This window comes from Gadus macrocephalus, chromosome 2, assembly GCF_031168955.1.
Source record: "Gadus macrocephalus chromosome 2, ASM3116895v1".
Classification (NCBI taxonomy): Eukaryota; Metazoa; Chordata; class Actinopteri; order Gadiformes; family Gadidae; genus Gadus; species Gadus macrocephalus.
The window spans coordinates 3,344,804-3,371,248 of record NC_082383.1 but is presented as its reverse complement, the minus strand read 5'-3'; the positions used below and the strand labels follow the sequence as shown (position 1 = coordinate 3,371,248).

Here is a 26,445-nt window from a genome sequence, read left to right as displayed (position 1 = left end):
TGTTTTGACACCGAACAGTGTGAAGCAGACACACAAGCACTTTTAACTTAATGGCCCAACTACAATTTTACTGATAGCTGCGGTGCTCTAGTTACTGCTATTGTTCTAGTTAAGTCTGGTTCAACACACTCATTGGGGTCATCAGGGTTACATGCCATAAAAAGGCCCACATACAGGATTAATAACATTTGACGATGAGGTGAAAATATTGCCCCTTTTATCAAAATTATTTTCGTTATTAGAATATGCAAATAATTTAGAACACATTCATTACTAGGATGTATACCAGTTTAAAATAACTAATACGAAACTATTAGAACGTTCAACTATAATATCACGAAATATTTTTATGATGTCAAATTCTATTTTAATAATGTCATACAGTAACAATCTAGCGTTTTACACGGACGCCGGTTACGACATGCGTGCGAAACCCTCCTCGCGACACCAGAAGCAGGTTCCGCTTTACGGCAGCTTACCACTTCCTTTAGCGTCGTCAGGCCGACCCGCAGATTCCTATCCCACCGCGCGGTTGTTATAAACTGCTTCTAAAGACCTCAAAACGTCTGAGGTAAAGCCAGACTCCGTTCTGTGAATATGCATGAAAACGTAAGCTTTACAACCTTGTTTTTCATTTTTTATTTCAATGTCACTGTACTGTCATATATTGTCCGATGCTAATTAGCATAGCTATGCTAACCACCTGGTTGGCCCTCGTAGTGGGCATAGCTCGTTGTTAGCCACAGCATCGCTACGTGTCATTATGTTATATGATGATCATCTCGTGTTAATGTCATGTCTATTGTCTAATTTCGCCTTTAATCGGCGTCCTTAAGCTCTGACCTCCTTAGTGATTTGGCTCCCAGATGCTAACGTGCTAACCCGCTAACCCATACGGGACCGGGCTATGCTAGCCTTTGTAACGGTAGGCTGGTGATGCTTCCTGGGTCTGATGCCTAGCCCTCTATGGTCAGCAATGGTCTCAGGAGGAGTATGATAGGCCCGGTTATAACCTGTTAGCCTAACGGGGCCTTCATTATTCTGAGGCCATAGCTGACCGTAATGCTGCTGTTGAAGGCCTGATGAATTAGGACTGTGTAGGAGTTGTATATCGTCACTTGAGCAATTCAATGTACTTGAACGCACTAATGTCTGTGATTGCACGTTATGTCTGTAACTGTACTGTACTGTATTTGTATGTATTTGAATGTGGTGGCCGTTGTGTTCAATATAAAATGTCCTGTGCGTGCCAATAAAGTAACATTGAGTGTGTCTATTGGAGGCTCCGGAGATGGCGAAGTTCCACGCCCCTGTGATCCAGGACAACCCTTCGGGTTGGGGTCCCTGCGCGGTGCCGGACAAGTTCAAGGACATGCCTTACCAGCCCTTCAGCAAGGGGGACCGTCTGGGAAAGGTTTGTCTCGTCGTCTTGTGTCTGTGGCGTTTTTGGGATTTGTTGTTTTGTTTTTTCTCGTTCACGTTTTGGAGTGTGTCGTATTCTGACGACAGACGTTGTGTTGCTGCAGGTGGCTGACTGGACCGGGGCAACGTATCAAGACAAGCGATACACGAGTAAGAAAGCAGCATCTTATCCTAGCTATCCTTGTTGTGTGTATATAGTGAATGGGTTAACCTAGTGATTGTTAGAGCTCACTTCTATGAACATCCTCACTGTACCGACAGCGATATATTATTGTTTACATTTTTCCGGACAAATGTACTTATTGTAAGTCTCTTTGGATAAAAGCGTCTGCTTAATATAAATGTAAATAAGCAGTTAGTGTTGGGTGCCATCTTGGAGGTGGTGACTGAACTGGTGTTGGCTCCTCCCCTCTCCAGATAAGTACTCCTCCCAGTTCGGCGGCGGGAGCCACTACGCCTACTTCCACGAGGAGGACGAGACCAGCTTCCAGCTGGTGGACACGGCCAAGACGCAGAAGACGGCCTACCAGAGGAACCGCATGCGCTTCGCCCAGGTAACGTCGCCACCGCCGTCTTCAGAACGCCATTGAGCCTCGGTGTAGTTAACACCAGCCAGCCAGCCAGCCAGCCCTCTGATGTGCAGGCGGTTTGTTTCCACAGAGGAACCTGCGGCGGGATAAGGACCGCCGGAACATGACGCAGTTCAACATGCAGACGCTGCCCAAGAGCGCCAAGCAGAAGGAGAGGTGAGCACCCATCACTTATCAGATGGGACGTAGTAGTGTAATAGAAGCCGTTGGCTCCCCCGGCAGCCGCGGATGTCGTCCTCCCTCCACTCATCAACCCAATTAAAGGTCTGCTCAGACTCTCTCTCACCACACCTTGATGCCCCATTAGCCTATCTCCAGCCTTCAGGTCCTGTGAGTCAGAGCAGCTTCTCAACTCGTGACTTGGTATTGCTTTTCTCCATCTCTCTTTACCACTCTCTCTTACTTACTCTCTCACTCTTTCACTCACTCGCTCTCACTCACTCACTCACAGTGGCTCCAGCAGCTGACACTAGGTCAGTCTCTGGTGTGGCACCAGGCAGTGATCATATGAATGGGTGTTTTGGTTCCAAACGATGATGGGGGGGGGGGGGGGGTCACTGATTTGTCGGACCCCGTGGGCTACATTATATTTGTTCTTGTGTGGCCTCCGAGCTGAGCGAGCTTTAACCTGAACCTTGTTTCAGGGACCGCATGCGCCTGCAGAAGAAGTTCCAGAAGCAGTTTGGTGTTCGTCAGAAGTGGGACCAGAAATCTCAGGTGAGCTTCAAATGTGGCATACTAAATGATAAACAGTCGATAAAGTAACATTGTTTTGGGGTTAAGGCCTTCACTTTATTGCCCAAACCTCTTCTTTTACTACTGTCATCAGTGCTAGGCTGATCAACATTTGACTGCCACCTTTCCTTTATAACGACATCGGTGCTGAGACATATTTAGGTTTGCTTGAATGACGAAGCATTCAGAGGAGGCGATGCATTCTCCCATCTAAAAGGACCAACCCCCTGTTGGGTATTCCGGTTAACATGTCATCCCCCCCCCCAGCTGAAGCCCCGCGACTCCTCCGTTGAGGTGAGGAGCGACTGGGAGGTGAAGGAGGAGATGGACTTCCCCAGGCTCATGAAGATGAGATACATGGAGGTGGCTGAGCCCACTGACATGTGAGTCGCCACACACCAAACACTACACACAAACTACACTCCACACGCGCAGCAAGGGGGTGGTGCTGCAACACAGTAACACAGTTTTCAACTCGTCGTTTTGTCTATCAAATGCAACAAAGGAAAGATGTCCACAGTGCTTGGCCTCCCTGGTCGCTGAGGGTTAGCGTGTGTAGCGTAGCTCCAGGGTAGCTAGCCTCCCTGTTCACTGAGTGTTAGCGTTCCTCCAGGGTAGCTAGCCTCCCTGGTCGCTGAGTTTTGGCATGTGTAGCGTAGCTCCAGGGTAGCTAGCCTCCCTGTTCACTGAGTGTTAGCGTTCCTCCAGGGTAGCTAGCCTCCCTGGTCAGTGAGGGTTAGCGTTCCTCCAGGGTAGCTAGCCTCCCTGGTCGCTGAGTTTTGGCATGTGTAGCGTAGCTCCAGGGTAGCTAGCCTCCCTGTTCACTGAGTGTTAGCGTTCCTCCAGGGTAGCTAGCCTCCCTGTTCACTGAGTGTTAGCGTTCCTCCAGGGTAGCTAGCCTCCCTGTTCACTGAGTGTTAGCGTTCCTCCAGGGTAGCTAGCCTCCCTGGTCGCTGAGTTTTGGCATGTGTAGCGTAGCTCCAGGGTAGCTAGCCTCCCTGTTCACTGAGTGTTAGCGTTCCTCCAGGGTAGCTAGCCTCCCTGTTCACTGAGTGTTAGCGTTCCTCCAGGGTAGCTAGCCTCCCTGGTCAGTGAGGGTTAGCGTTCCTCCAGGGTAGCTAGCCTCCCTGGTCAGTGAGGGTTAGCGTTCCTCCAGGGTAGCTAGCCTCCCTGGTCAGTGAGGGTTAGCGTTCCTCCAGGGTAGCTAGCCTCCCTGGTCAGTGAGGGTTAGCGTTCCTCCAGGGTAGCTAGCCTCCCTGTTCACTGAGTGTTAGCGTTCCTCCAGGGTAGCTAGCCTCCCTGGTCAGTGAGGGTTAGCGTTCCTCCAGGGTAGCTAGCCTCCCTGGTCAGTGAGGGTTAGCGTTCCTCCAGGGTAGCTAGCCTCCCTGGTCAGTGAGGGTTAGCGTTCCTCCAGGGTAGCTAGCCTCCCTGGTCAGTGAGGGTTAGCGTTCCTCCAGGGTAGCTAGCCTCCCTGTTCACTGAGTGTTAGCGTTCCTCCAGGGTAGCTAGCCTCCCTGGTCAGTGAGGGTTAGCGTTCCTCCAGGGTAGCTAGCTTCCCTGGTCAGTGAGGGTTAGCGTTCCTCCAGGGTAGCTAGCCTCCCTGGTCAGTGAGGGTTATTATGTGCGGTGTGTGTCCGCTGTGGCCTAACTCGGCCGTGTCTTGCAGTGAGAGCTGTGGCGCCCTGGAGTTCTACGACAAGGCCTTCGACCGCATCACCACCCGCAACGAGAAGCAGCTGCGCAGCATCAAGAGGATCTTCCACACCGTCACCACCACCGACGACCCCGTCATCCGCAAGGTGAGGGCCCCCCCGCTGGGCCGAGGGCCACACGGTGGCTGGGAACGCTGCTCGATCCCCCGCATGGTCCAAGGGGCCACCGGTGGTCTTCGAGGAACGGTACTGATGGACTTCGTGTGTCTTTGTCTCTGCAGCTGGCCAAGACCGTGGGCAACGTGTTTGCCACGGACGCCATCTTGGCCACCCTGATGTGCTGCACCCGCTCGGTCAACTCCTGGGACATCATCGTCCAGCGGGTGGGCAACAAGCTGTTCTTCGACAAGAGGGACAACTCTGACTTTGGTACGTCGTGCGAACCCGGTCCCGGCGGCGCGAGGTTCCCTCACTCATCAGACCTCAGGGATGAGCTGAGCTCCAATCAGGGGGGGGCGGGCGTTTCGCTTCATATTAGTATCGACCAATCATGTTGCTGGAAGCGGTGTATCGGAGTTGGTCATTGGCCAACGGAATGGATTAAAATAATAATTGAAATGTGTGTGTGTTGACACCGACCAGTGACACACACACACACACACACCACCCCCCCCCCCCCCCCCCCCAAGCGTTTCAGATCAGCACCGTGGAGACTGGCCGCTGTAGATAAACGCGTATTAAAGTCCCCTTCTGAAAAGTCTTCCTGCTAGAATCCGTTTCTCTTGCGTCAAACATCTCCGTATCGGAGCAGGAACCGCGGCGTAGCGCCGCCCCTTCGGGTGTGGGTTCACGGCCCAGGGCTCTGCTCTGTCAGACGGTCTGCTGGGACATCGCAGGGCGGCTGGACCCCACATGGATCCCAGCGTGGTTATAATGCTGAGATACAACTCAGGGACGTTCAACTGAACTGACCGCTTTGGGGGGAGGCAGGATCTACGGCGAACCCCTCCGTGTTCTCGGCCCCTTTGACTCAGTGCTGATGCTTCTGGTCTGTACCCCCCCCCCCCCCCCCCCAGATCTGCTGACGGTGAGCGAGACGGCCAACGAGCCCCCCCAGGACGAGGGCAACTCCTTCAACTCCCCCCGCAACCTGGCCATGGAGGCCACCTACATCAACCACAACTTCAGCCAGCAGTGTCTGCGCGTGGTCAGTCCTCCTCCTCCTCCTCCTCCTCCCCTCCTCCTCCTCAACCCCTCCTCCACCTTTGCAGTCCTCCTCCTCCTCCTCCTCCTCCTCCTCAACCCCTCCTCGTCCTCTACGGTCCTCCTCTTCCTCACTCCTCTTCCTCAGCACTAGGGGTGTGAACGGTCACAAAAAATTGTAAACGGTTACACAACCCCCTTTTTCCCCCGTGTACACGGTTAACCGTTTTTTATTCGCCCCTATACCGCAGTCGTGCTACAGGGGGATTATTTGTTTATCGACACGGCGGATGCGCGAGCAGAATCATCGCAGAAAGAAAATTAGTTTGACCGGTTGCCATGGTTATCTCTGTGTGGTTAATTTGCAGTTGCGGTGTTCATTACGATGTTGTCAGCTTACTGTTACATTAAACTGCAATCAGAAAAACGCGGTTATATGCTATAGACCCTAGAGTGACTGTGGTATAAAGGCTGGGACGAATTTCAAATTATAAATATGTAAACTTTATGTTGAAAGTATGGACCGTCCCGATTCCCATTGAAACAATGGCGCAGTGATTATTATTATTTTTTCTTCCTGTTTTCGCTTACTGATTTTCCCTAAACTGTTATGATTTACTAACCGGTTACACGTGTACCCGTGCACACCCCTACTCGACACCACCACCTCCACCTCCTCCATCCGAACGCGCTCGCCTCGATCTAAAGCTGTTGTTTCTAATCGAGTGTCTCTTCTCCTCAGGGAGGCGAGCGCCACAAGTTCCCCAACCCCAACCCCTTCGTGGAGGAGGACATGGACAAGAGCGAGGTGGCGTCGGTGGCCTACAGGTGTGTACCGCCCCCTGCTGGCCGAAAAGACCCCCCAGCCAGGCAGGCCTGGGGGGTCCTGACCTCAGTCAGAGTCAGGGCCTCCAGGCTGTAGCGTAGTACGGCCTCAGGAGATACAGACTCAGGGAATGCTTAGCACTCAGACTGGAGGTCCTGAAGGAGCCAGCTAGCCTTGGTTAAGATAAGGTGGAGACTTAAGGTCCTGAAGGAACCAGCTAGCCTTGGTTAAGATAAGGTGGAGACTTAAGGTCCTGAAGGAACCAGCTAGCCTTGGTTAAGATAAGGTGGAGACTTAAGGCCCTGAAGGAGCCACCTAGCTCCATGGTTAAGATAAGGTGGAGACTTAAGGCGCTGAAGGAGCCACCTAGCTCCATGGTTAAGATAAGGGGGAGACTTAAGGAGCCAGCTAGCCTTGGTTAAGATAAGGGGGAGAGTTAAGGAGCCAGCTAGCTCCATGGTTAAGATAAGGTGGAGACTTAAGGAGCCAGCTAGCTCCATGGTTAAGATAAGGTGAAGACTTAAGGAGCCAGCTAGCCTTGGTTAAGATAAGGTGGAGACTTAGGAGCCAGCTAGCTCCATGGTTAAGATAAGGTGGAGACTTAAGGAACCAGCTAGCTCCATGGTTAAGATAAGGTGGAGACTAACCCCCCCCCCCCCCCTCCCCCAGGTACCGTCGCTGGCAGCTGGGGGAGGACATCGACCTGATCGTCCGCTGCGAGCACGACGGTGTGATGACCGGGGCCAACGGAGAGGCGTCCTTCATCAACATCAAGACCCTCAACGAGTGGGACTCCCGGGTGAGGGGGGGGTCTGAGGGGGGTCTGAGGGGGAGGGGGGTGTTACAGTGGGGCTCCCGGGGGGGGTTCTGGTTCTGACTGGTTTGTGTCCTGGGACAGCACTGTAACGGGGTGGACTGGTTCTGGTTCTGACTGGTTTGTGTCCTGGGACAGCACTGTAACGGGGTGGACTGGTTCTGGTTCTGGTTCTGACTGGTTTGTGTCCTGGGACAGCACTGTAACGGGGTGGACTGGTTCTGGTTCTGACTGGTTTGTGTCCTGGGACAGCACTGTAACGGGGTGGACTGGTTCTGGTTCTGGTTCTGACTGGTTTGTGTCCTGGGACAGCACTGTAACGGGGTGGACTGGTTCTGGTTCTGACTGGTTTGTGTCCTGGGACAGCACTGTAACGGGGTGGACTGGTTCTGGTTCTGGTTCTGACTGGTTTGTGTCCTGGGACAGCACTGTAACGGGGTGGACTGGTTCTGGTTCTGACTGGTTTGTGTCCTGGGACAGCACTGTAACGGGGTGGACTGGTTCTGGTTCTGACTGGTTTGTGTCCTGGGACAGCACTGTAACGGGGTGGACTGGTTCTGGTTCTGACTGGTTTGTGTCCTGGGACAGCACTGTAACGGGGTGGACTGGTTCTGGTTCTGACTGGTTTGTGTCCTGGGACAGCACTGTAACGGGGTGGACTGGTTCTGGTTCTGGTTCTGACTGGTTTGTGTCCTGGGACAGCACTGTAACGGGGTGGACTGGTTCTGGTTCTGACTGGTTTGTGTCCTGGGACAGCACTGTAACGGGGTGGACTGGCGCCAGAAGCTGGACTCCCAGAGGGGTGCGGTCCTCGCCACCGAGCTGAAGAACAACAGCTACAAGCTGGCCCGCTGGACCTGCTGCGCCCTGCTGGCCGGGTCCGAGTACCTCAAGCTGGGGTGAGGACCCCATGCTGCACCCTCCACCCACTGCTCCACCCTGTCCCCTACTCCAACCACTGCTCCACCCTGTCCCCTGCTCCACCCTGTCCCCTACTCCACCCACTGCTCCACCCTGTCCCCTACTCCACCCACTGCTCCACCCTGTCCCCTACTCCATCCACTGCTCCACCCTGTCCCCTACTCCAACCACTGCTCCACCCTGTCCCCTACTCCAACCACTGCTCCACCCTGTCCCCTACTCCACCCACTGCTCCACCCTGTCCCCTACTCCACCCACTGCTCCACCCTGTCCCCTACTCCAACCACTGCTCCACCCTGTCCCCTACTCCACCCACTGCTCCACCCTGTCCCCTACTCCAACCACTGCTCCACCCACTGCTCCACCCTGTCCCCTACTCCACCCATACTCCACCCTGTCCCCTACTCCAACCACTGCTCCACCCATACTCCACCCTGTCACCTACTCCACCCTGCAACCCATTCCCCTACTCCTCCACCCATACTCCACCCTGTCCCCTACTCCACCCACTGCTCCACCCTGTCCCCTACTCCACCCACTGCTCCACCCTGTCCCCTACTCCACCCACTGCTCCACCCTGTCCCCTACTCCACCCACTGCTCCACCCTGTCCCCTACTCCAACCACTGCTCCACCCTGTCCCCTACTCCACCCACTGCTCCACCCTGTCCCCTACTCCACCCACTGCTCCACCCTGTCCCCTACTCCACCCACTGCTCCACCCTGTCCCCTACTCCACCCACTGCTCCACCCTGTCCCCTACTCCACCCACTGCTCCACCCTGTCCCCTACTCCACCCACTGCTCCACCCTGTCCCCTACTCCACCCACTGCTCCACCCTGTCCCCTACTCCACCCACTGCTCCACCCTGTCCCCTACTCCAACCACTGCTCCACCCTGTCCCCTACTCCAACCACTGCTCCACCCTGTCCCCTACTCCACCCACTGCTCCACCCTGTCCCCTACTCCAACCACTGCTCCACCCACTGCTCCACCCTGTCCCCTACTCCACCCACTGCTCCACCCTGTCCCCTACTCCATCCACTGCTCCACCCTGTCCCCTACTCCAACCACTGCTCCACCCTGTCCCCTACTCCAACCACTGCTCCACCCTGTCCCCTACTCCACCCACTGCTCCACCCTGTCCCCTACTCCACCCACTGCTCCACCCTGTCCCCTACTCCAACCACTGCTCCACCCTGTCCCCTACTCCACCCACTGCTCAACCCTGTCCCCTACTCCAACCACTGCTCCACCCTGTCCCCTACTCCACCCATACTCCACCCTGTCCCCTACTCCAACCACTGCTCCACCCATACTCCACCCTGTCACCTACTCCACCCTGCAACCCATTCCCCTACTCCTCCACCCATACTCCACCCTGTCCCCTACTCCACCCACTGCTCCACCCTGTCCCCTACGCCACCCACTGCTCCACCCTGTCCCCTACTCCACCCACTGCTCCACCCTGTCCCCTACTCCAACCACTGCTCCACCCTGTCCCCTACTCCACCCACTGCTCCACCCTGTCCCCTACTCCACCCACTGCTCCACCCTGTCCCCTACTCCACCCACTGCTCCACCCTGTCCCCTACTCCACCCACTGCTCCACCCTGTCCCCTACTCCACCCACTGCTCCACCCTGTCCCCTACTCCACCCACTGCTCCACCCTGTCCCCTACTCCAACCACTGCTCCACCCTGTCCCCTACTCCACCCACTGCTCCACCCTGTCCCCTACTCCAACCACTGCTCCACCCTGTCCCCTACTCCACCCACTGCTCCACCCTGTCCCCTACTCCTCCACCCATACTCCACCCTGTGTCCTTCAGTGATGAGGAGCTGTGGTTGTGTCCACCACACATTAAGCTTACATTAAGTCACATATTATAATGTTCTGTATTAATATTCTGAAGGAAAAGAAAATCTGTATTGGAGAATATAACATTGGTCATTACAAATATGTCCATTTATTTACAAAGCTAGGTGTAATGTTAATAATAATAATAATAATACATTTTATTTAGAGGCGCCTTTCAAGACACCCAAGGTCACCTGTTACCATGTTACCTCTCTGAACTGTAGTTAACATTACTGAGCCGATGGAGCCAGTAACCTGTCCCATACGGCTGTTGGGAAGGCCTCATGGGAGTGCTATGGGACCGTCCTGACAGCCACTCTGTCTCCTGAGAGCCTCCCTATGTCTGAGCCGCCTCCCCCTGGGTTCTCAGGTACGTGTCCCGCTACCACGTCAAGGACTCGGCCCGCCATGTGGTCCTGGGCACCCAGCAGTTCAAGCCCAACGAGTTCGCCTCGCAGATCAACCTGAGCATGGAGAACGCCTGGGGCATACTGCGCTGCGTCATCGACATCTGCCGCGCTCTGGACGAGGGGAAGTACCTCATCCTCAAGGACCCCAACAAGGTGAGGGCCCGCCACGAGGCCCTCGGTCTCTCTGTCTCCGTCCCTCTCTGTCTCCGTCCCTCTCTGTCTCCGTCCCTCTCTGTCTCCGTCCCTCTCTGTCTCCGTCCCTCTCTGTCTCCGTCCCTCTCTGTCTCCGTCCCTCTCTGTCTCCGTCCCTCTCTGTCTCCGTCCCTCGCTGTCTCCGTCCCTCGCTGTCTTTCTCTCTCTGTCTCTCGGTCTCTCTGGCCATGGTCTCTCTCTCTCATTCTCTATCTCTGTCTCTCTCTCTGTGTGTGTCTCACTGTCTCTGTCTGTCTGTCTGTGGCTCTGACCCTGGTCTGTCTGTCTGTCTCTCTGTGGCTCTGACCCTGGTCTGTCTGTCTGTCTGTCTGCGGCTCTGACCCTGGTCTGTCTGCGGCTCTGACCCTGGTCTGTCTGTCTGTGGCTCTGACCCTGGTCTGTTTGTCTGTCGCTCTGACCCTGGTCTGTCTGTCTGTCTGCGGCTCTGACCCTGGTCTGTCTGTCTGCGGCTCTGACCCTGGTCTGTCTGTCTGCGGCTCTGACCCTGGTCTGTCTGTCTGCCTCTCTGACCCTGGTCTGTCTGTCTGTCTCTCTGTCTCCGGCTCTGACCCTGGTCTGTCTGTCTGCGGCTCTGACCCTGGTCTGTCTGTCTGTCTCTCTGTCTCCGGCTCTGACCCTGGTCTGTCTGTCTCCGGCTCTGACCCTGGTCTGTCTGTCTGTCTCCGGCTCTGACCCTGGTCTGTCTGTCTGTCTCCGGCTCTGACCCTGGTCTGTCTGTCTCCGGCTCTGACCCTGGTCTGTCTGTCTCCGGCTCTGACCCTGGTCTGTCTGTCTGTCTGCGGCTCTGACCCTGGTCTGTCTGTCTGTCTCTCTGTCTCCGGCTCTGACCCTGGTCTGTCTGTCTGCGGCTCTGACCCTGGTCTGTCTCTCTGTCTCCGGCTCTGACCCTGGTCTGTCTGTCTCCGGCTCTGACCCTGGGCTTCCTGTTGTCTCCACAGCAAGTGATCCGCGTCTACAGCCTCCCGGACGGAACCTTCAGCTCCGACGAGGATGAGGAGGAGGACGATGACGAAGAGGACGAGGAGGAAGAGGGTTAGTCTACAAGGCCTCACACCCCGCCCAACGCGGACACACAGACTTTAGACCGGGTTCAGGAGGTTCTGTTGAGCTGACGTTGCTCTCAGATTCGGTATTCACTTAAACGGGCTTAGAAGCCGTTTCTTCCATTTCATGCGTTTAGTTCACACCCGCACCCATGCAAGCATGCACAAACACCCACAGCTTGTCACATACCTACTGTATTATTTTCCCCAAAATATTTCTTTGGCCTTTGGGATGCAATGTTCATCACAACAAGTGTCCAGCTAATAGTCTCGAGTTCTGCTGGAGATGTGGTCGATTTGTCACTTAAACACCAAACATGGCTGTGTCGTATTGCTGCTGTACCATCCTGTTGACCTATATCTGTTGACCTATATCTGTTGACCTATATCTGTTGTCCTTGTTTTCCCCAGATGAGGAGAATTGAGCCGGACTGTTACAGCGACCGACTTCACCTTCCTCAGCTCCGCGTGGAAACGCTTATCAAGAAATAAATAAAGATATGGAAGATTGGATATCTGTTTATTCGTCATTTGTTCTGTGATATTATAAACAAAGTGTTTGATCCACCGCCTTGAAATACCAGCTGATCTCTGATTGGACAGTACAGACACATTAACTCGGCAACCGTAGAGTTCTAAAGCATCTGGTAGAGTTGCATGCAACCCGGCCAATCACAGACGGAGTAGGGCGGGTCTTGGCGTGGCCATAGTAGGATTCGTAAGTTCGCCTCCAGGTATCCTCAGGGTTCGCCGGCCCCCTGGGGGGCCGCGTCCCAGGTGAACGCCAGGTTCATGTCCCCCACGCGCTCCTGAAGGACCCGGTCGAAGCGCTCGCTCTGCGCCACGGTGAAGCTGTTCTTCCAGTCCCCGACGCGGCCTGCAGCAGAGAGTCAGACGGGTCAGAACCTCCAGAGGGTATGTATATATTTTTTAAACTGTTTTCCAAGTCTGCCTTACCGGTAGGTCCATGTTTCCAGGAAGTCCACGCAGGTTGATTACCGGCTACCTTAAACAATATAATGGAGGCACCGACAAATTCAAAACGGCCAACTACCAAAAGGCGAGATTTTTAAGTTACATTTGTTGCCGCCTCTATTATATTATTTTCAGTAGCCGGTAATCGACTTGTGTAGACTGCTGGAAACATGGACTGGAAAACAGTCTTTTTAATAAACTCCCGGTACGCTAAATAAGTTTTGGACGCTTTGTTTTAGGTGTAGGGACCCTAATCATGCTACTGCAGAGGTTTGGTGCTATTTTGAGCAATATTTGTGGTTAAGAAAATGCAGATTTGGAATCGTTCGGTGCCCCTATCAAATAACATGAAAGCCATTTGGGCTGTTGCATTGCTCCAGGCAACTTTGGGCAAGCTCTATACTCTATCAATGAAATAAGTGCCTGGAGGGCTTATTTTATGGGTTCAATTTGAGCTGTCGTTGCTCTCATACTGTATTTACTTAAACAGGCTTAGAAGACGTTTCGCCCGTAATTACACTTTAACCTATGAAGCTAAACGCCCCCGTCCAGGTGTGGTTCTGTCCGGTACCTTTCCGCATGAACTTTCCCGTCATCACGTCGGCGGGCAGGAACTCGTAGTTGGCCTTGGGGTCTTTCTTCATGTTTCGGAACGTGGATTTCTCGACGATCTGACGGACGCTCTCGTCACTGAGGTCTTTACCCAAGAAGAGGCCGATTCTGCTCACTGCCGCCTTCAGGTCCTGGAACGGCCAGCAGAGAGATGCTCAACTTCAGACTTCATAATATGTCATTTAGTTGTACCAAATCATATATTATACAGATCCATAGCCCTTATATAGAGTAAAATGTACTATTTATCAGGGCTATGGATCTGTAAAGTTTAATATGACACCATCCATGGTGCAATCATTTACTAAGTAAATGATTAAATAAATGATAAATCATTTACTAGGTAAATGATTGCACCATGTATAGTGTAAAATTAAACTGAAGATCTATAGCCCTGATATATAGTAAACGATTGTGCCATGGATAATGTCAGATGAAAGGTCCCAACTCGTTGTCACAGCCTCACTAGGATCATGTCCTCGTAGGAGAGGAAGAGGATGTTGTACTGCTCTCTCTCGGCGTGCCACACCCGGATGTGATCGAACCACGACGAGGCACCGACTGCAAGGAAACAAAATAACTTCTCATTTCAATTCAATCAACTTTTTCCAAACTAAACGAAGGCTAGTGGTGAACACGGTGGTGGTTTGGAACCAATTCCAGGACACATTGTAGTATCAGTATACCCATTAGTTTCACAAAAAAAAGTTTGGGTTTTCAGAAACTCTTCCCTTCGTTGCAGTTCCCGGCGACATTCACAGATCAGATATACGATATGATTTATAGTTATTTTTATCACCAGGAGTATCGCGATACAAATGTACAACTTTTAGACCATCCCATTTAGTTCCTCTAAAATGTATACGTACGTATGTGTATATATATCAAGTATATGGTGTGTTGTGGATGCTTTGTTTTATGTGTAGGGACCCTAATCATGCTACTGCAGAGGTTTGGTGCTATTTTGAGCAATATTAGTGGTTAAGAAAATGCAGATTTGATCTTTTGCGGTGCCCCTATCAAATAACATGGAAGCCATTTGGGCTGTTGCATTGTATTCCACTAAAATGTATACGTACGTATGTGTATATATCAAATATATGGTGTGTGTGTGTGTGTGTGTGTGTGTGTGTGTATATATGCCTATATTCAATAATATAATTAGGTTTATCTTAAGTTAGACTTATGAACTTAGACTTACAACACACTTGCCACACATAGCGTCATAAAGATAAAAGGAATGCCATGAACATCTCACCTTTGCCCTCCAGATATTGCTCCAGAAAGTCATCGAAGCTCTTGGGGGTTTCGAGATGGACCCAGGCGTGGCAGTAGTGATAATACGACACCACGTTGTCCTTTGGGTTCCTCATCACATAGACGATCTGCCGAGAAGACGACCGCCACAGGGTTCCCCAGCCGAGGTTAAGGGGGCTCCAGGTGAGAGAGAGTGGGCAGAGGGCAGCATTCTGAATCTAAACCACCCCAGAGGAGGTCTCCCCTCCTAGCCTACGTTTCTCCTTCATCGAGAAGTACTCAAGCACCTGTGATTGACAGGCAAGATTGAATCTCTGAACCAATCAGGGAATAGATACCCTGATTGGTCAGAAATTAGCCGGGAGCGTTCTTAAAAAACGACCTCATTGTTTGATACAATTCAAGCAACGTCAACTTTTCACTCAATGCAGTGACTGGGGTTCCTTTAATGCGGGTTCCTACCTTTGCCTTCTTGCTCCTGAGCCCTGGAGGTAGGAGCGTGGGGGTGAGGTGGGAGGCGAACAGCCGCGGAGAGGGCCTCAGAGAGTAGTCCTCCCGGCCCTCCAGGTACTCGAGCCACGGCATCCGCTCCAGGTTGTTGGGATAAGGAACGTGGTCGTCATCGAGCTCATAGATGGACGTGATGATCTGCTGGGTCCATATCGTTCCTGCGTCAGGTTGCAAGATATACACTCATTTAGGGCATTTAGCAGACGCTTTTATCCAAAGCGACTTACAATAAGAAAATGTCATAAGAAGTGAAACAATATATCACTGTCAGTAGCCTACTGTAAAAATGTTTAAAGAACCAAGTGCAAGTACTAACAATCGCTAGGCTAACCCATTCCCCGTGTACAGCAATGATAGCGGCTACTGCATAGATGCTACACAATTAAGTACTATGAATAAGTGCAATCTAGATTAAGTGCGTACATTAAGTGCCAGGACGTACAACATACAATGGTGACCGGGAAGGGGCTGGGTAGCTGTGCAGAGTCGAGGTGAACTCTGAACAGGTGAGTTTTGAGTCTTTTGTGGAAGCTGGCGAGCGACTCTGCGATCTTGACATCGGCAGGGAGCTCGTTCCACCACTGAGGTCCCAAAACAGAAAAGCTGTGACTTTGTTGATGGACCTTTGCTTGCTCTTAGTGATGGCGGTACCAGACGTCCAGCTGAGGTAGTTGAGCGGACGGACTCACCTGACTTTGGGTAAGTGACCAGGAAGACGTCGCTGTCACGGATCTCAAAGCTCTGAAGGGAGTCGATGTATTCTGCTGTGGTCAGACCGATCCCGAAGTTATAATCCTTATACCTACACAGAGAATCACTTATCTTCTCCATAGCTCTATTTTGGTCTGGATCATACAGCACCTAAATGTGTTGTGTTGTGTTGTGCATTAACCGCAACAAACCTAATGTGCACTCGAAAAGATAAGATAATACACGACGAACATGGACTTTGAGTTTCCGCTTGTAGTTCCCCAGATGAACACAAGGCGGCACTGCGGCGAAGGTCAATGAGGGATCAATCAATTATTCACTGAACGGCATAAAACTTAATCAAGAATAGTTGTATTTTGGGTCATGCTGTTACTTAAAACGAATTGAAACGAATTACTACTTAGCGTAAAATCGTGCTCCAATTTTATTTTTCTATGAATATACTAATTTAGTCTTTAAAGTTGATATGTGCCATATATCACCACGGTTTGTTTATTATACCATTATAAAAGAATTACAAAAACAATCAGCATTTTGTCTATGGCCTATATACTTTATTTGACCAAAGCTTTGTGTATTAACTAAAGCAGACAGAAACCGAGGCAATCGTATCCATTATTTTATTGGCTTTCATTGTGCCGCACTCGGAGGTACATCATTTACATTCATTGGGTAACATAATTGAGGAGCAAGTGCAATAATCAATGGTTGTTCAGGGAAGACAACAGTTACAAATCACACACACTAAATGTAAGAAAAGACAGGTTGGTCTCTACTTTGAGTTTTGCACTCAAACATGTCCTACCTTGGATTCAAGCAAAGAAACAAGTCAGAACCAGCTCCTGGCTCATCATGTGTTGCAACACAGGATATACCGATATCAGAACGCACACAAAACACTTATTTATTTTATTTTGATTATGTTTCAATCTCATGAGGATTTAGGATCCCTGTTGACCCAACAATTGCATATAAATGCAAGAGGGGGCATTATAATTGATTTCTGAAGGAGCTCTGAAGAACATTTTCCCTACTCTCAAATTGCTTCTTGCCAGTACCCACGGAGTCATGGATTCTATTCCAACAGTCCACCTCTGAGCGCAGAAGGACCGCCCTGGCTCTGATGAACTCTGAGTCTTCAGTCTGTTCTCCTCTGTACAAACTGATGCTGTCTGTGCAGATGGAGTAGATGTCCAGACCAATGAAAAGGAAATTCAACCCAATACCAACACCCATCTTGGTCGTTGCCAGGGTTCCCTTTGCTATTTTATCTGCTATACTTGAAATTTTTCCCTTCGAAAAAACTTTAGAAATCTTAAGAACACCAGAGCCAAGTCGTACAACCTTAAGAACCCCTTTCCCGACTTTAGCTACATCCCAATTACCCTCTGCAAATTCACTTTCCCTCTGGTTGATGACCTTATCCAGGCACGCCTGGATGCTCTCCACATCCTTCATGAAGCTCTCGAGGCTTGTGGCGGCGCTCTCGTTCTGTGCAGAGTTGACAAATGACTCCGTTACTGTGGTGACTCCATAGTTTACTCCACTGGTGATCCCCATTCCCAGCCCCCCCATGGTCAGACCAAAAGACAGCCCAGCTGGCAGCGCCGCTGACAGCCCCCCAGTCACCGGGACTAGAGCCAGTCCTACAAGGGTCGTGAGCCCACCAAGGACCCCCACCACGCTCCCAGCCACACTGGAGATCTTGGAGCCCTTCTTCATCCGGTCCAGCTTGACGGCACAGCCCTCCATCTCAATGAGGAACTGGAGCATTCTGGGATGGCATTCGCTGAACTGGTCGACGAAGCCGGAGACTGACTCATCCTGGAATAGGAACAGCAGTCTGAAGTCCTGGTCCTCCCTGGACAAAGTGGACCAGATATTAATAAAACATTTATGATTAATTCCGTCCTTAGACAATCAGTTTTTTCTGTGTGTAATGTGAAAGTTTGGCATATCTTGATGGACTCTTTTTATCAAGTCAGCGATTTGATATTAACTTCCAAGACAAAGCCAACAATGCTTTTGCTCTTCACACAGCAGACCACTAGTCTGGTCTTATCCAAACACCTTTTCAAGTTGGGCTTCACCTAGTGTGTCTGTAATGAACTATTGTCTGTCCCAATCGATTTGGCCGACATGCCAAAAACCCAAGATCCAATGATAAAAACATTGAAAGTCATAATCTTCCATCTGCAGATCTTGTGTGGTGCTCACCTGATATCAGATGGTCTACGTGAGAACTAATATTTTGCACGACATCCAATGTTAAATCCTCAGCCAGCTGAACCTGTGGTGGTTCACCTCGTTCGTCCTCAAAGTCAATCGCAGAGCTGTGAATGACATGGTTTACTGTCAAATTATGCTGTTATTGACTTAAGGAAGACTTTGCTATAAATCACTGTTGAATCCTCCAGCCTACCACATCACATTACAGATATTCTCAGTGGTGCGGATGTATTTGTCCAACACAGCCGCAAAGACGGCCACGTTGTGGAGGCTGGGCGTGAAGAAGACCTCAGCATCTCTCCTGAAGCACAGGAGGAGAGGACAGACCAGCCGGGCAGCTGAGATGATGTCCTCCACGCTCTCCAGGCTGATCCCCAGAGACAGCTTCACCACCTCTTCTCCACCCGTGAACACCTGCAGAGAAGTTACTGCGAGCTTCTCCACAGCCTCCAGGAAGCAGGTGAGCTTCTCGACTCCTTCCAGAGTGTTCTTCAGCGCAGTACTCAGCGTCTTCTGCTGTTCATCTTTTATCATCGTTTTCTTTTCTTTAAGCTCTAGTATTCTTTTCAGTTTATCTAATTCTGCGTTCATCGCCAGCCTCCAGCCACTCGCCTGCCCACCGCTGAAGTTCCGCACTGTGTCAATGTATTTAAGTGTCTCCGAGACATACTGCTGCAGAGACCTTACTGCTTCATCCCTGGGGAATTCAAAGAAAGACGGATAATTAATTTAGCATCAAAAGTCAAAGGTATATGCCAATGTCGTGCTTTGCTGTATGATGATTGTTGAATTAAAAGTTTATCAAAGGACCACCCTGTCTGGGTGATTAAAGCTTTGTAATCGTCTCTCCTCCCTTACCAAGGTGAAGGTGACTTCGTCATACAGAACATTTACCGGGAGCGTAAACAATACCTATGATATCTTATTATTGTTAACATTCATGGCAAGAGCGTGCTCTTGCCAAGAATGTTATGCAAATCGACTTTGTGTGTCGACTTACATAAATCCCATTGATCTGAGTGGGTCTAGTGTTCTTCGGTTTGTGTTCTTTAAGTTTTGTTAGATTATTTAAAGTTGAAGTTCTACATAAATGTATCATCAATTTATGCAGGAGGGTGGTTTTATTTTAGTTCATGTAGGCCTACCAAGCATACATTTTCTGAAAGTTAGGTCTCAGTCAATAAGGTTGCATTCTGGTGTTAATTGTGCTCACCAGTGCTAAGTTACATGCCTATTTCGTGTGTCTTGTATTAATGTAACCTCATTGACTGTCAGTGTGTTCTTTGCACAGACCTTGTGAGGTTTGTGGGTGTGAGAGATCGATTGCATAAATATATGATTAATCGGTTTTCTGGCATTATACGTTTTGGGTTGGTTTTTGGATGATTGGAAACTGCCAAACCGGTCTGGCAACAGTGGCAACACATGCTATAAAGTAACGATACGCCATATGAAAGCTGAGACTCCAAGGAGCAGGGTTGCAGAGGTGGATTATTTGTTTGCTTTTTTGTATTTTACAAGTGGTATGCCCACTATGCTAACTTGCCAACAATAGGCCCATGATTTTGTAGCGACGTATTATCGATGCTGTTGCATGTCCACTAGGTGGCAATGAAAATTCAAAAGCTTAAAAATGATCCTGGGCTTTTAAAGTGAGATTCGGGGCTTCAATCCCGAAAGCCACCCCCCGTTCCGCGCCTAGAGGCCTCATAATTTCTGAGCTTATTTTGATGGATGGGATGGGATGGGAAGAAACAATAAAGATCAATAACATACCTTTCCAAGTTACGCACACACACAAAACACGACAATGGGAGGGAGAGAGGGAGAGAGAGAGAGGGAGAGGGAGAGAGAGAGAGAGAGGGAGAGAGAGGGAGAGAGAGGGAGAGAGAGAGGGAGAGAGAGGGAGAGAGAGGGAGAGGGAGAGAGAGGGAGAGGGAGAGGGAGAGAGAGGAGAGGGAGAGAGAGGGAGAGGGAGGGAGAGAGAGAGAGAGAGAGAGAGAGAGAGAGAGAGAGAGAGAGAGAGAGAGAGAGAGAGAGAGAGAGAGAGAGAGAGAGAGAGAGAGAGAGAGAGAGAGAGAGAGAGAGAGAGAGAGAGAGAGAGAGAGAGAGAGAGAGAGAGAGAGAGAGAGAGAGCGAGAGAGAGAGAGAGAGAGAGAGAGAGAGAGAGAGAGAGAGAGAGAGAGAGAGAGAGCGCGCGAGAGAGCGAGAGAGACTCTCGTTTTAACGGTAGAACATGGAATCTGTCAGGTTAATACCATGACTTTAAAAGCACCTAATGACTTCCTTTAACGAATTTCGTTAGATATTAACAATTGTTAAATATAATTTCCATGAGGCTGTTTGGTCAGAATCTGACGGATCATCAGTAATAAGTAAAGCATATGTAACTTTTAAAAAGGTAGCCATAAAGGAGACTTTTCTTCTTTTTAATTTACACATGTAGCCTATAACATATTTTCCCACAACGCAGGATCCGTGACACATCCGTGTCACATCCGTGACTGTCAACGTCCTCATCCCCAGTTTCAATTTCGACCCCCGGGGTCTCTTCAGTTTTCTTCATAGGCGATGTGAGAAGGCTGTCATCGTTGCAGGTGACGTCGTTGTCAGTGGGAAGTGGAGGCTGAGCTGCTGCTCCAGCGCTCTCGGACGGCTCCTCCGCGCTCGGGCCAGGATAGTAGTTAGCACTAGCATCCAGCGCTGTAACAACTGCTGGATGGACGTCGTCACTGATTCCGCATCGTCACCTTGTTCTCGTTTATTTGTTAAAAATCCTTGAGATGGACGGTATTTGTTGTACCAGGGCAGTATCTTTAGTGACTTTTTCTAACTTTCGTTTACGCTTTGCCGAGGAATTTCTTGTAATTGAGAAATATGAGTTTCTCTTTCACTTTCGTTTGTGCCTTGAGAAATACCGTTTATATTGTTGCAAAAATATGGTTTCGTTTCCACTGCGCGGATGCAGCCTAATGATTTGAAGTGGTTTTTCCTTCTAAAATGCACCATAAAATAAATAAATTGGATTCGATTTATTAATTAATTTACTAATTGTCAGGTGGGCCATATCACTTTCTCTTTAGTTCGGTTAATTTCAACACGAATATAAAACACGAGTGCGTGCGTGAACGTGCGTGTGTGTTGAAATGCCTTCAATAAAATTATAGAAATAAGATGATATAAGATGCCTTCAATAAAATTATAGAAATAAGATGAAATAAGATGCCTTCAATAAATGTATAGAAATAAGATGAAAGGTTACCTTAGTGCGGGAGAGGTTTTTCCCTGGGTTGCCATATTAAAGAGCCAGTAGAAATGTTTCTGCTGCTTGTTCAATAAAGAGATTGTGGAATTCGTCTGGTTCTTATACTGTTCGAACGGGCGGGTCACACACGCACGCACGCACCGTGGTGCTCATCTCAAGCCCAACTAACGTAACTGTCCTTGACGTCAGTGCGCAGCGCAGTTACTGATCTAACAAGTCCGTGACTTTAACAAGCGACTAACTGTCGCTTGTTAAACAAAAATGTTAGTGTATCACTTTAATTAAAATGTCAAGAATTTTAAAATATCAGAAACGGCAACATCTGAACAACAGCTTTTGTTGCAGTGCAGGGGCGATTCTAGGTTCTGACTTTTGGGGGGGCTCAACCTCAGGAAGCCACAGGGGTATATGAAGTAGCCTATATAAAGTCCTGTCCAAGATTTTTTTATTCTACGACCTTTATTTTATTGGTTACTATGCTGTTGTACGTCTAAGCCAAAAGCTGGCAGTGTTAGCTAAATAATGCAGTTAAAGTGACGAAAGGAAAGAATACTGTTTGGATGACGGAATAATCAATGGATGTGAACTGTAATAACAAATTTGAGGTATATTAAATTTCCTTTGTGTAAGTTTCACTCAAAAATGACCATATTTCCCCCCCTTTTTTTATTTACACTGAAACACATTGGTACAAAATGTACTAGGTTAATAATATGAGAAACATACCACTATTTCGGGAGCAATAAACTACATTGTCTCACTTTCAGGGATCAATACATTTTTATAAAACTTCTGATGCAAAAAAAGGGTGCTCATTTTCAGTTAAAACAAAACCGTTGGCATTATTTTATCAGCTGTGGGCGTTTTCATTGCCATAACAACGTGAGCTAATCAACAAGTACAACATCTTCTAAACCAGTGCTTCTCAATATTGAGAACCTGCTAATATTTATTGATTCAGATTAATACAATTAGCGGAGATAACATCTGCTTATTCCCTTTCAAAAAAATAAAAAATATGTTCATCTTTCAAGCATGAATAAAGACACCAAGTCCCTCTGTCATGACTTTGTACGATCAAAATTCTTGTAAAACTTCTGACCCTTGGTATTATGTTTATTTAAAATAAAATAAGTAACTTATTAAAATAAATAAGACACTAAGTCCCGTTTGCCGCTCGCCACACCTTTTATAAGCTGAGGGCGTTTTCATGAGTCTCATAGTATTAGAACAAGTAATGTTGTACTTGTTGATTAGCTCACGTTGTTATGGCAATGAATACGCCCGCAGCTGATAAAATAATGCCAGCGTTTTTTTTCAAATGAAAATTAGCACCCATGTCAACTTTTTCTGCTCCTTGCACCTTATCAAGCTTATCATGCTACCGGCATTGCAAGCCCAAGCCGACTAAAACATGAAGCAATTCAAGAGGAGGCATAGATGGAATCGCCTTGTAATGTAAGTGATGCTCCTGCTCACCTGTCATTTAATAGCCATCTGACAAGTTTGCTCGTGCTGCCTTTTTGGTTTTGTCAAACAGGAGACGCCCACCCACCAATCAGAGGGTAGAGATTCCTGCGGGAAGGTTGCGCTCGATTTCACTAGCCCAGTTGTGCCTGTTCATTAGTGTACAGGATCCATTCTCTCATTGCTTGAGTAAAAAAAAAAAAAAGGTAGAATATTCGATTTGAGGACGAAATGATTGGGTGGGCTAAGGCAAGTTTTGGGTGGGCTTGAGCCCACCCCAAAAAGGTCTAGCTTCGCCACTGCCTCCGGCCACCCGGACCATTTGACAGATACCATAGTATTTTGTATTTGTTCAAGTCACCTTGGTGTTATGTTTGACATTGCTGCAACAATGAATGTTATGTTACGCATGTCTACGACATCCCATGTTCTAATTGGTTTTGCACTCTTGATGCGAGTCGCGCATGCGTGAGTTAGTTTGTTGAATTAATGGAGTAGGAAGCTCAGACTAAAGCTCTGTGACAACGCGTCTTTATTCATACATAACAGTCGCTGTCACGGATCTCAAAGCTCTGAAGGGATTCGATGTATTCTGCTGTAGTCAGACCGATATAATCCTTATACCTAAACAGAGAATCACTTATCTTCCCCATAGCTCTCTTTTCGAGAACTCGAGAACATGAGATAAAACACGACAAACATGGACTTTGGAGTTTCTGCTTGTAGTTCCCCAGATGAACACTAGGGGGCACTACGGCGAAGGTCAATGAAGGCTCAATCAATGATTGACTGAACCAGAGGTGTAGCCATGGTTTCAACATTGGGGGGGACAAATGCCTGGGGGCAGGGTCCGGCCCCCCAGGCAAAGATTTTGAACATGCATTAATCTGGTGCACACTGAGAGCAAAATCTCAATACCTAGCACCTTTCTAGGGATGGATGTTTAAAACACTTTAATACTGGATGTGACCAAGCAGTCTGGGAGTGTGTTTTCCTTTACTTTTTCAATTTAATGTAACATTTTGTGCTCCTCAATATTTCAACCAATCCAGTCAGTTTTCCCACATTCAATTCATTGATGTTTTGTCTTTCTTACAAAACACACACAAACAAACACCTGCACCACCACAACAAGGACACAAAATCCAGCCAGTTCTTACTTCCATTACATTTTTTATTGCTTAACCATCACATTTGCCAATGTTGAGTAAAACCCACCCAGGTGCATCTATCTCATGGACCTAAATAGAACCCCACCCCAAAACTTTTGTTACCCCTCAGATTTTCTGATATTTTCAGCCACTTGTTTAATAAGTACCTAGATGAGTTTCATGAGAGAGCGCACTGAGCTAATCTCATGGTGAAACCATTAGCCGTAATGAATGATGCACTGTTAAAGAATTGGACATGTCAAGGACATAACCTAAATGTTTTCTGATTAGTTATGGATTAATCTATGAATACATACATTATACAATGTTTTGTAACTTTGAATGAGACTTGACTTAATAATTATTATATTGCTATATTAGCAACTGCAACGCTGCTGTGTAAAGTTGTGTGTCAACTGAAGGAGGCGAGAAAAAAAAAGAGATGAAGATGATGAAGACAGCGGTTTTAGTATCGATACTGTTGCACATAAGTATCTAATCCTTTAGGGTTAGGGTTAACCCTAAATAATTTTAATCCATTAGTATCTGACTATACATTTTTTTGACAACCCTACACTATATACATGTGTGTTAACAGGATTCTGCTTGAATGTCATGATTCGGTCTTAACCTTTCATATTTACTCCTCTCTTAGGCGACTCACCTTTATGCCACCACTAGATTGACAAACTCTCCCTGTGCTTTCATCCTCCAAACTTTCTGTCTCTCCCGCTGGCTCACTAGCTCTACTCTGAACACAACAGAGGAAACATGGAAGGAATAATATCACAGATATCAGCTAACTATTTACCAGCAGACTACTGAAACACACTATAGACATCAGTGCCACTGCCAACAGGATTCTGCTCTAATGTCACAATTCGGTTTAAACCATTAATATTTACTCTTTGACAATCATTTTGCAGACGCTTTTAACCAAAGTAACTTACAAATTGCATTGAACATAGGAAAAGCCAAGGTTCTACTAGTTTCCAGAACTCCTCTCTTATGCCGCTTTTCCACCGCACATGTAGCTCGACTCGACACGACTCGACACGACACGACTCGACACGGTAGCAGCACGGGTGCTTTTCCACCGCAAATAGTACCTCCTGGACGTGGGCGGGGTCGGCTGCGCGAAAGGGCCGTGACGTATTTGTGTACGCGACGCAAACAACACATACGCAACCCACACATGGACAGAACCCACATAACAACAATGGAGGACATCGATCGCATTACTATTATTAGCTGGCATGTTGAAGAAGTTGGAGAAGTGGAACATGTTGGCTGCGGCGCTGCTATGGATGTTACCAGCATGGTTGCCATGTCGCTCTCGTGACTTCGTCACACTCTCTGGCCAATCAGTCGCCGGCCGTCTGCCGACGTCACCTTTTAGCATCGGCTCAGCTCGCTTGGAACCTAGAGCGAGTAGGTACTAGAAAAAGCAGCCACTTCAGGTACCAGATACCATGGTACCGCGGTGGAAACGCAAAAAATGCGAGCTGAGTCGAGTCGTGTCGAGTCGTGTCGAGCTGGTACCATGCAGTGGAAAAGCGGCATTAGGCTACTCACCTCTATGTCACTACCAGATTGACACACACTGCTTTCATCCTCCAAACGTTCTTGCTCTCTCTGTGCTTCACTCTCTTTATTCTGAACACACCAAAGTGAACATGCCACAGGGAAGATCCACATCCTCATTGTACCCAGCACTTCTGAAAATGCACTTCCGAATGCATCTCTGTCCCCAGCACATTTAAAACCAAACGGCCCATGCATTTAGATCTAATGGGGAACATTTCGGAACATTGAGACGTCGGCATAATGAGGCGTTGGAATTACGGAATGGGGCCGGGGCCAACGTCATCTAGCTGGCTTATTACATAGGTAACACATAGCTAATGATGCTGCTCGCTAGAGAAGCGACAAAAACCCACGAAATTTGATAGACACTATCAAAAGCTTCATAACTTACCTGTGTTTTCGATCGTAACATGCCACTAATTTGCTGTTGTTGATGTTTTTGATTCCATGGTCATGTAAAAAAGACAGTTGATGACCAATGCAATCGAGTGACACAAGTCACCGTCACCGAGCCGCACGTGCGGGGACGAATCAAATCATGGATCTATCCCATTGGCTAGCTAGCCCGAACAGCCATATTCTCATTGGCTGTAAGAGCTGTAGATAGAATCGGATTGAGTTATTTAGGGTGTGCAGCGCGCACTGTGCGCAGAGATGCGTTCAGGGAACGGAGTGTACTTCAGGGAAAACCTAAGTGTTCTACCCATAGAAATATTGAATTGCTATATCCCTATTCCCAGCGATTTATTGGGGGGGACATTTTGGGATATCTGAACATTGGGGGGGACTTGTACCCCCCAATGTATATGGCCGCTACGCCTATGAAACTTAATCAAGAATAGTTTTATTTTGGGTCATGCTGTTCCTTAAAACGAATTAAAACTAATTACTACTTAACGTAAAATCGAGTTACAATTTTCTTTTTCTATGAATATACTAATATTGTCTTCACGTGTAAAAAAATAAGTTTATATGTGTGCCATAAATCACCAA

General features: G+C 48.6%; 3 protein-coding genes across 6 annotated transcripts; 1 reads left to right on the top strand and 2 right to left on the bottom strand.

Moving 5' to 3' along the window:
- Positions 1 to 424: 424 nt before the first annotated feature.
- On the top strand, positions 425 to 12,199 carry eif3d (eukaryotic translation initiation factor 3, subunit D). Of its 2 annotated transcripts, none has more exons than XM_060071224.1 (16): positions 425 to 571; positions 1,283 to 1,414; positions 1,527 to 1,572; positions 1,840 to 1,976; positions 2,083 to 2,168; positions 2,657 to 2,729; positions 3,015 to 3,130; positions 4,414 to 4,546; positions 4,681 to 4,828; positions 5,476 to 5,606; positions 6,345 to 6,430; positions 7,098 to 7,227; positions 7,999 to 8,141; positions 10,393 to 10,585; positions 11,584 to 11,677; positions 12,100 to 12,199. In XM_060071224.1, the coding sequence occupies exons 2-16, from the start codon at positions 1,292 to 1,294 to the stop codon at positions 12,111 to 12,113; spliced, it is 1,653 nt and encodes a 550-aa protein (XP_059927207.1). In that variant the 5' UTR covers positions 425 to 571; positions 1,283 to 1,291; the 3' UTR covers positions 12,114 to 12,199. The 2 variants fall into 2 exon arrangements, with proteins under 2 accessions (XP_059927207.1, XP_059927196.1); XM_060071213.1 differs by having other exon boundaries at positions 450 to 609.
- On the bottom strand, positions 12,192 to 16,042 carry sult3st1 (sulfotransferase family 3, cytosolic sulfotransferase 1). The gene is made up of 6 exons (XM_060071544.1): positions 15,732 to 16,042; positions 14,995 to 15,200; positions 14,534 to 14,660; positions 13,742 to 13,836; positions 13,235 to 13,406; positions 12,192 to 12,565 (listed from the first exon to the last, which is right to left on the bottom strand). The coding sequence occupies exons 1-6, from the start codon at positions 15,871 to 15,873 to the stop codon at positions 12,429 to 12,431; spliced, it is 879 nt and encodes a 292-aa protein (XP_059927527.1). The 5' UTR covers positions 15,874 to 16,042; the 3' UTR covers positions 12,192 to 12,428.
- Positions 16,043 to 16,356: 314 nt separating this feature from the next.
- Positions 16,357 to 21,398, bottom strand: LOC132472071 (apolipoprotein L6-like). 3 transcript variants are annotated; one of them, XM_060071518.1, is made up of 3 exons: positions 18,176 to 18,312; positions 17,844 to 18,086; positions 16,357 to 17,614 (listed from the first exon to the last, which is right to left on the bottom strand). In XM_060071518.1, exons 2-3 carry the CDS (start codon positions 17,924 to 17,926, stop codon positions 16,744 to 16,746), a joined length of 954 nt encoding a protein of 317 aa, XP_059927501.1. In that variant the 5' UTR covers positions 17,927 to 18,086; positions 18,176 to 18,312; the 3' UTR covers positions 16,357 to 16,743. The 3 variants fall into 3 exon arrangements, with proteins under 3 accessions (XP_059927501.1, XP_059927494.1, XP_059927510.1); XM_060071527.1 differs by adding an exon at positions 21,245 to 21,398 and having other exon boundaries at positions 17,529 to 18,086; positions 18,176 to 18,679; XM_060071511.1 differs by having other exon boundaries at positions 17,844 to 18,195.
- Between the last annotated feature and the right edge of the window lie 5,047 nt (positions 21,399 to 26,445).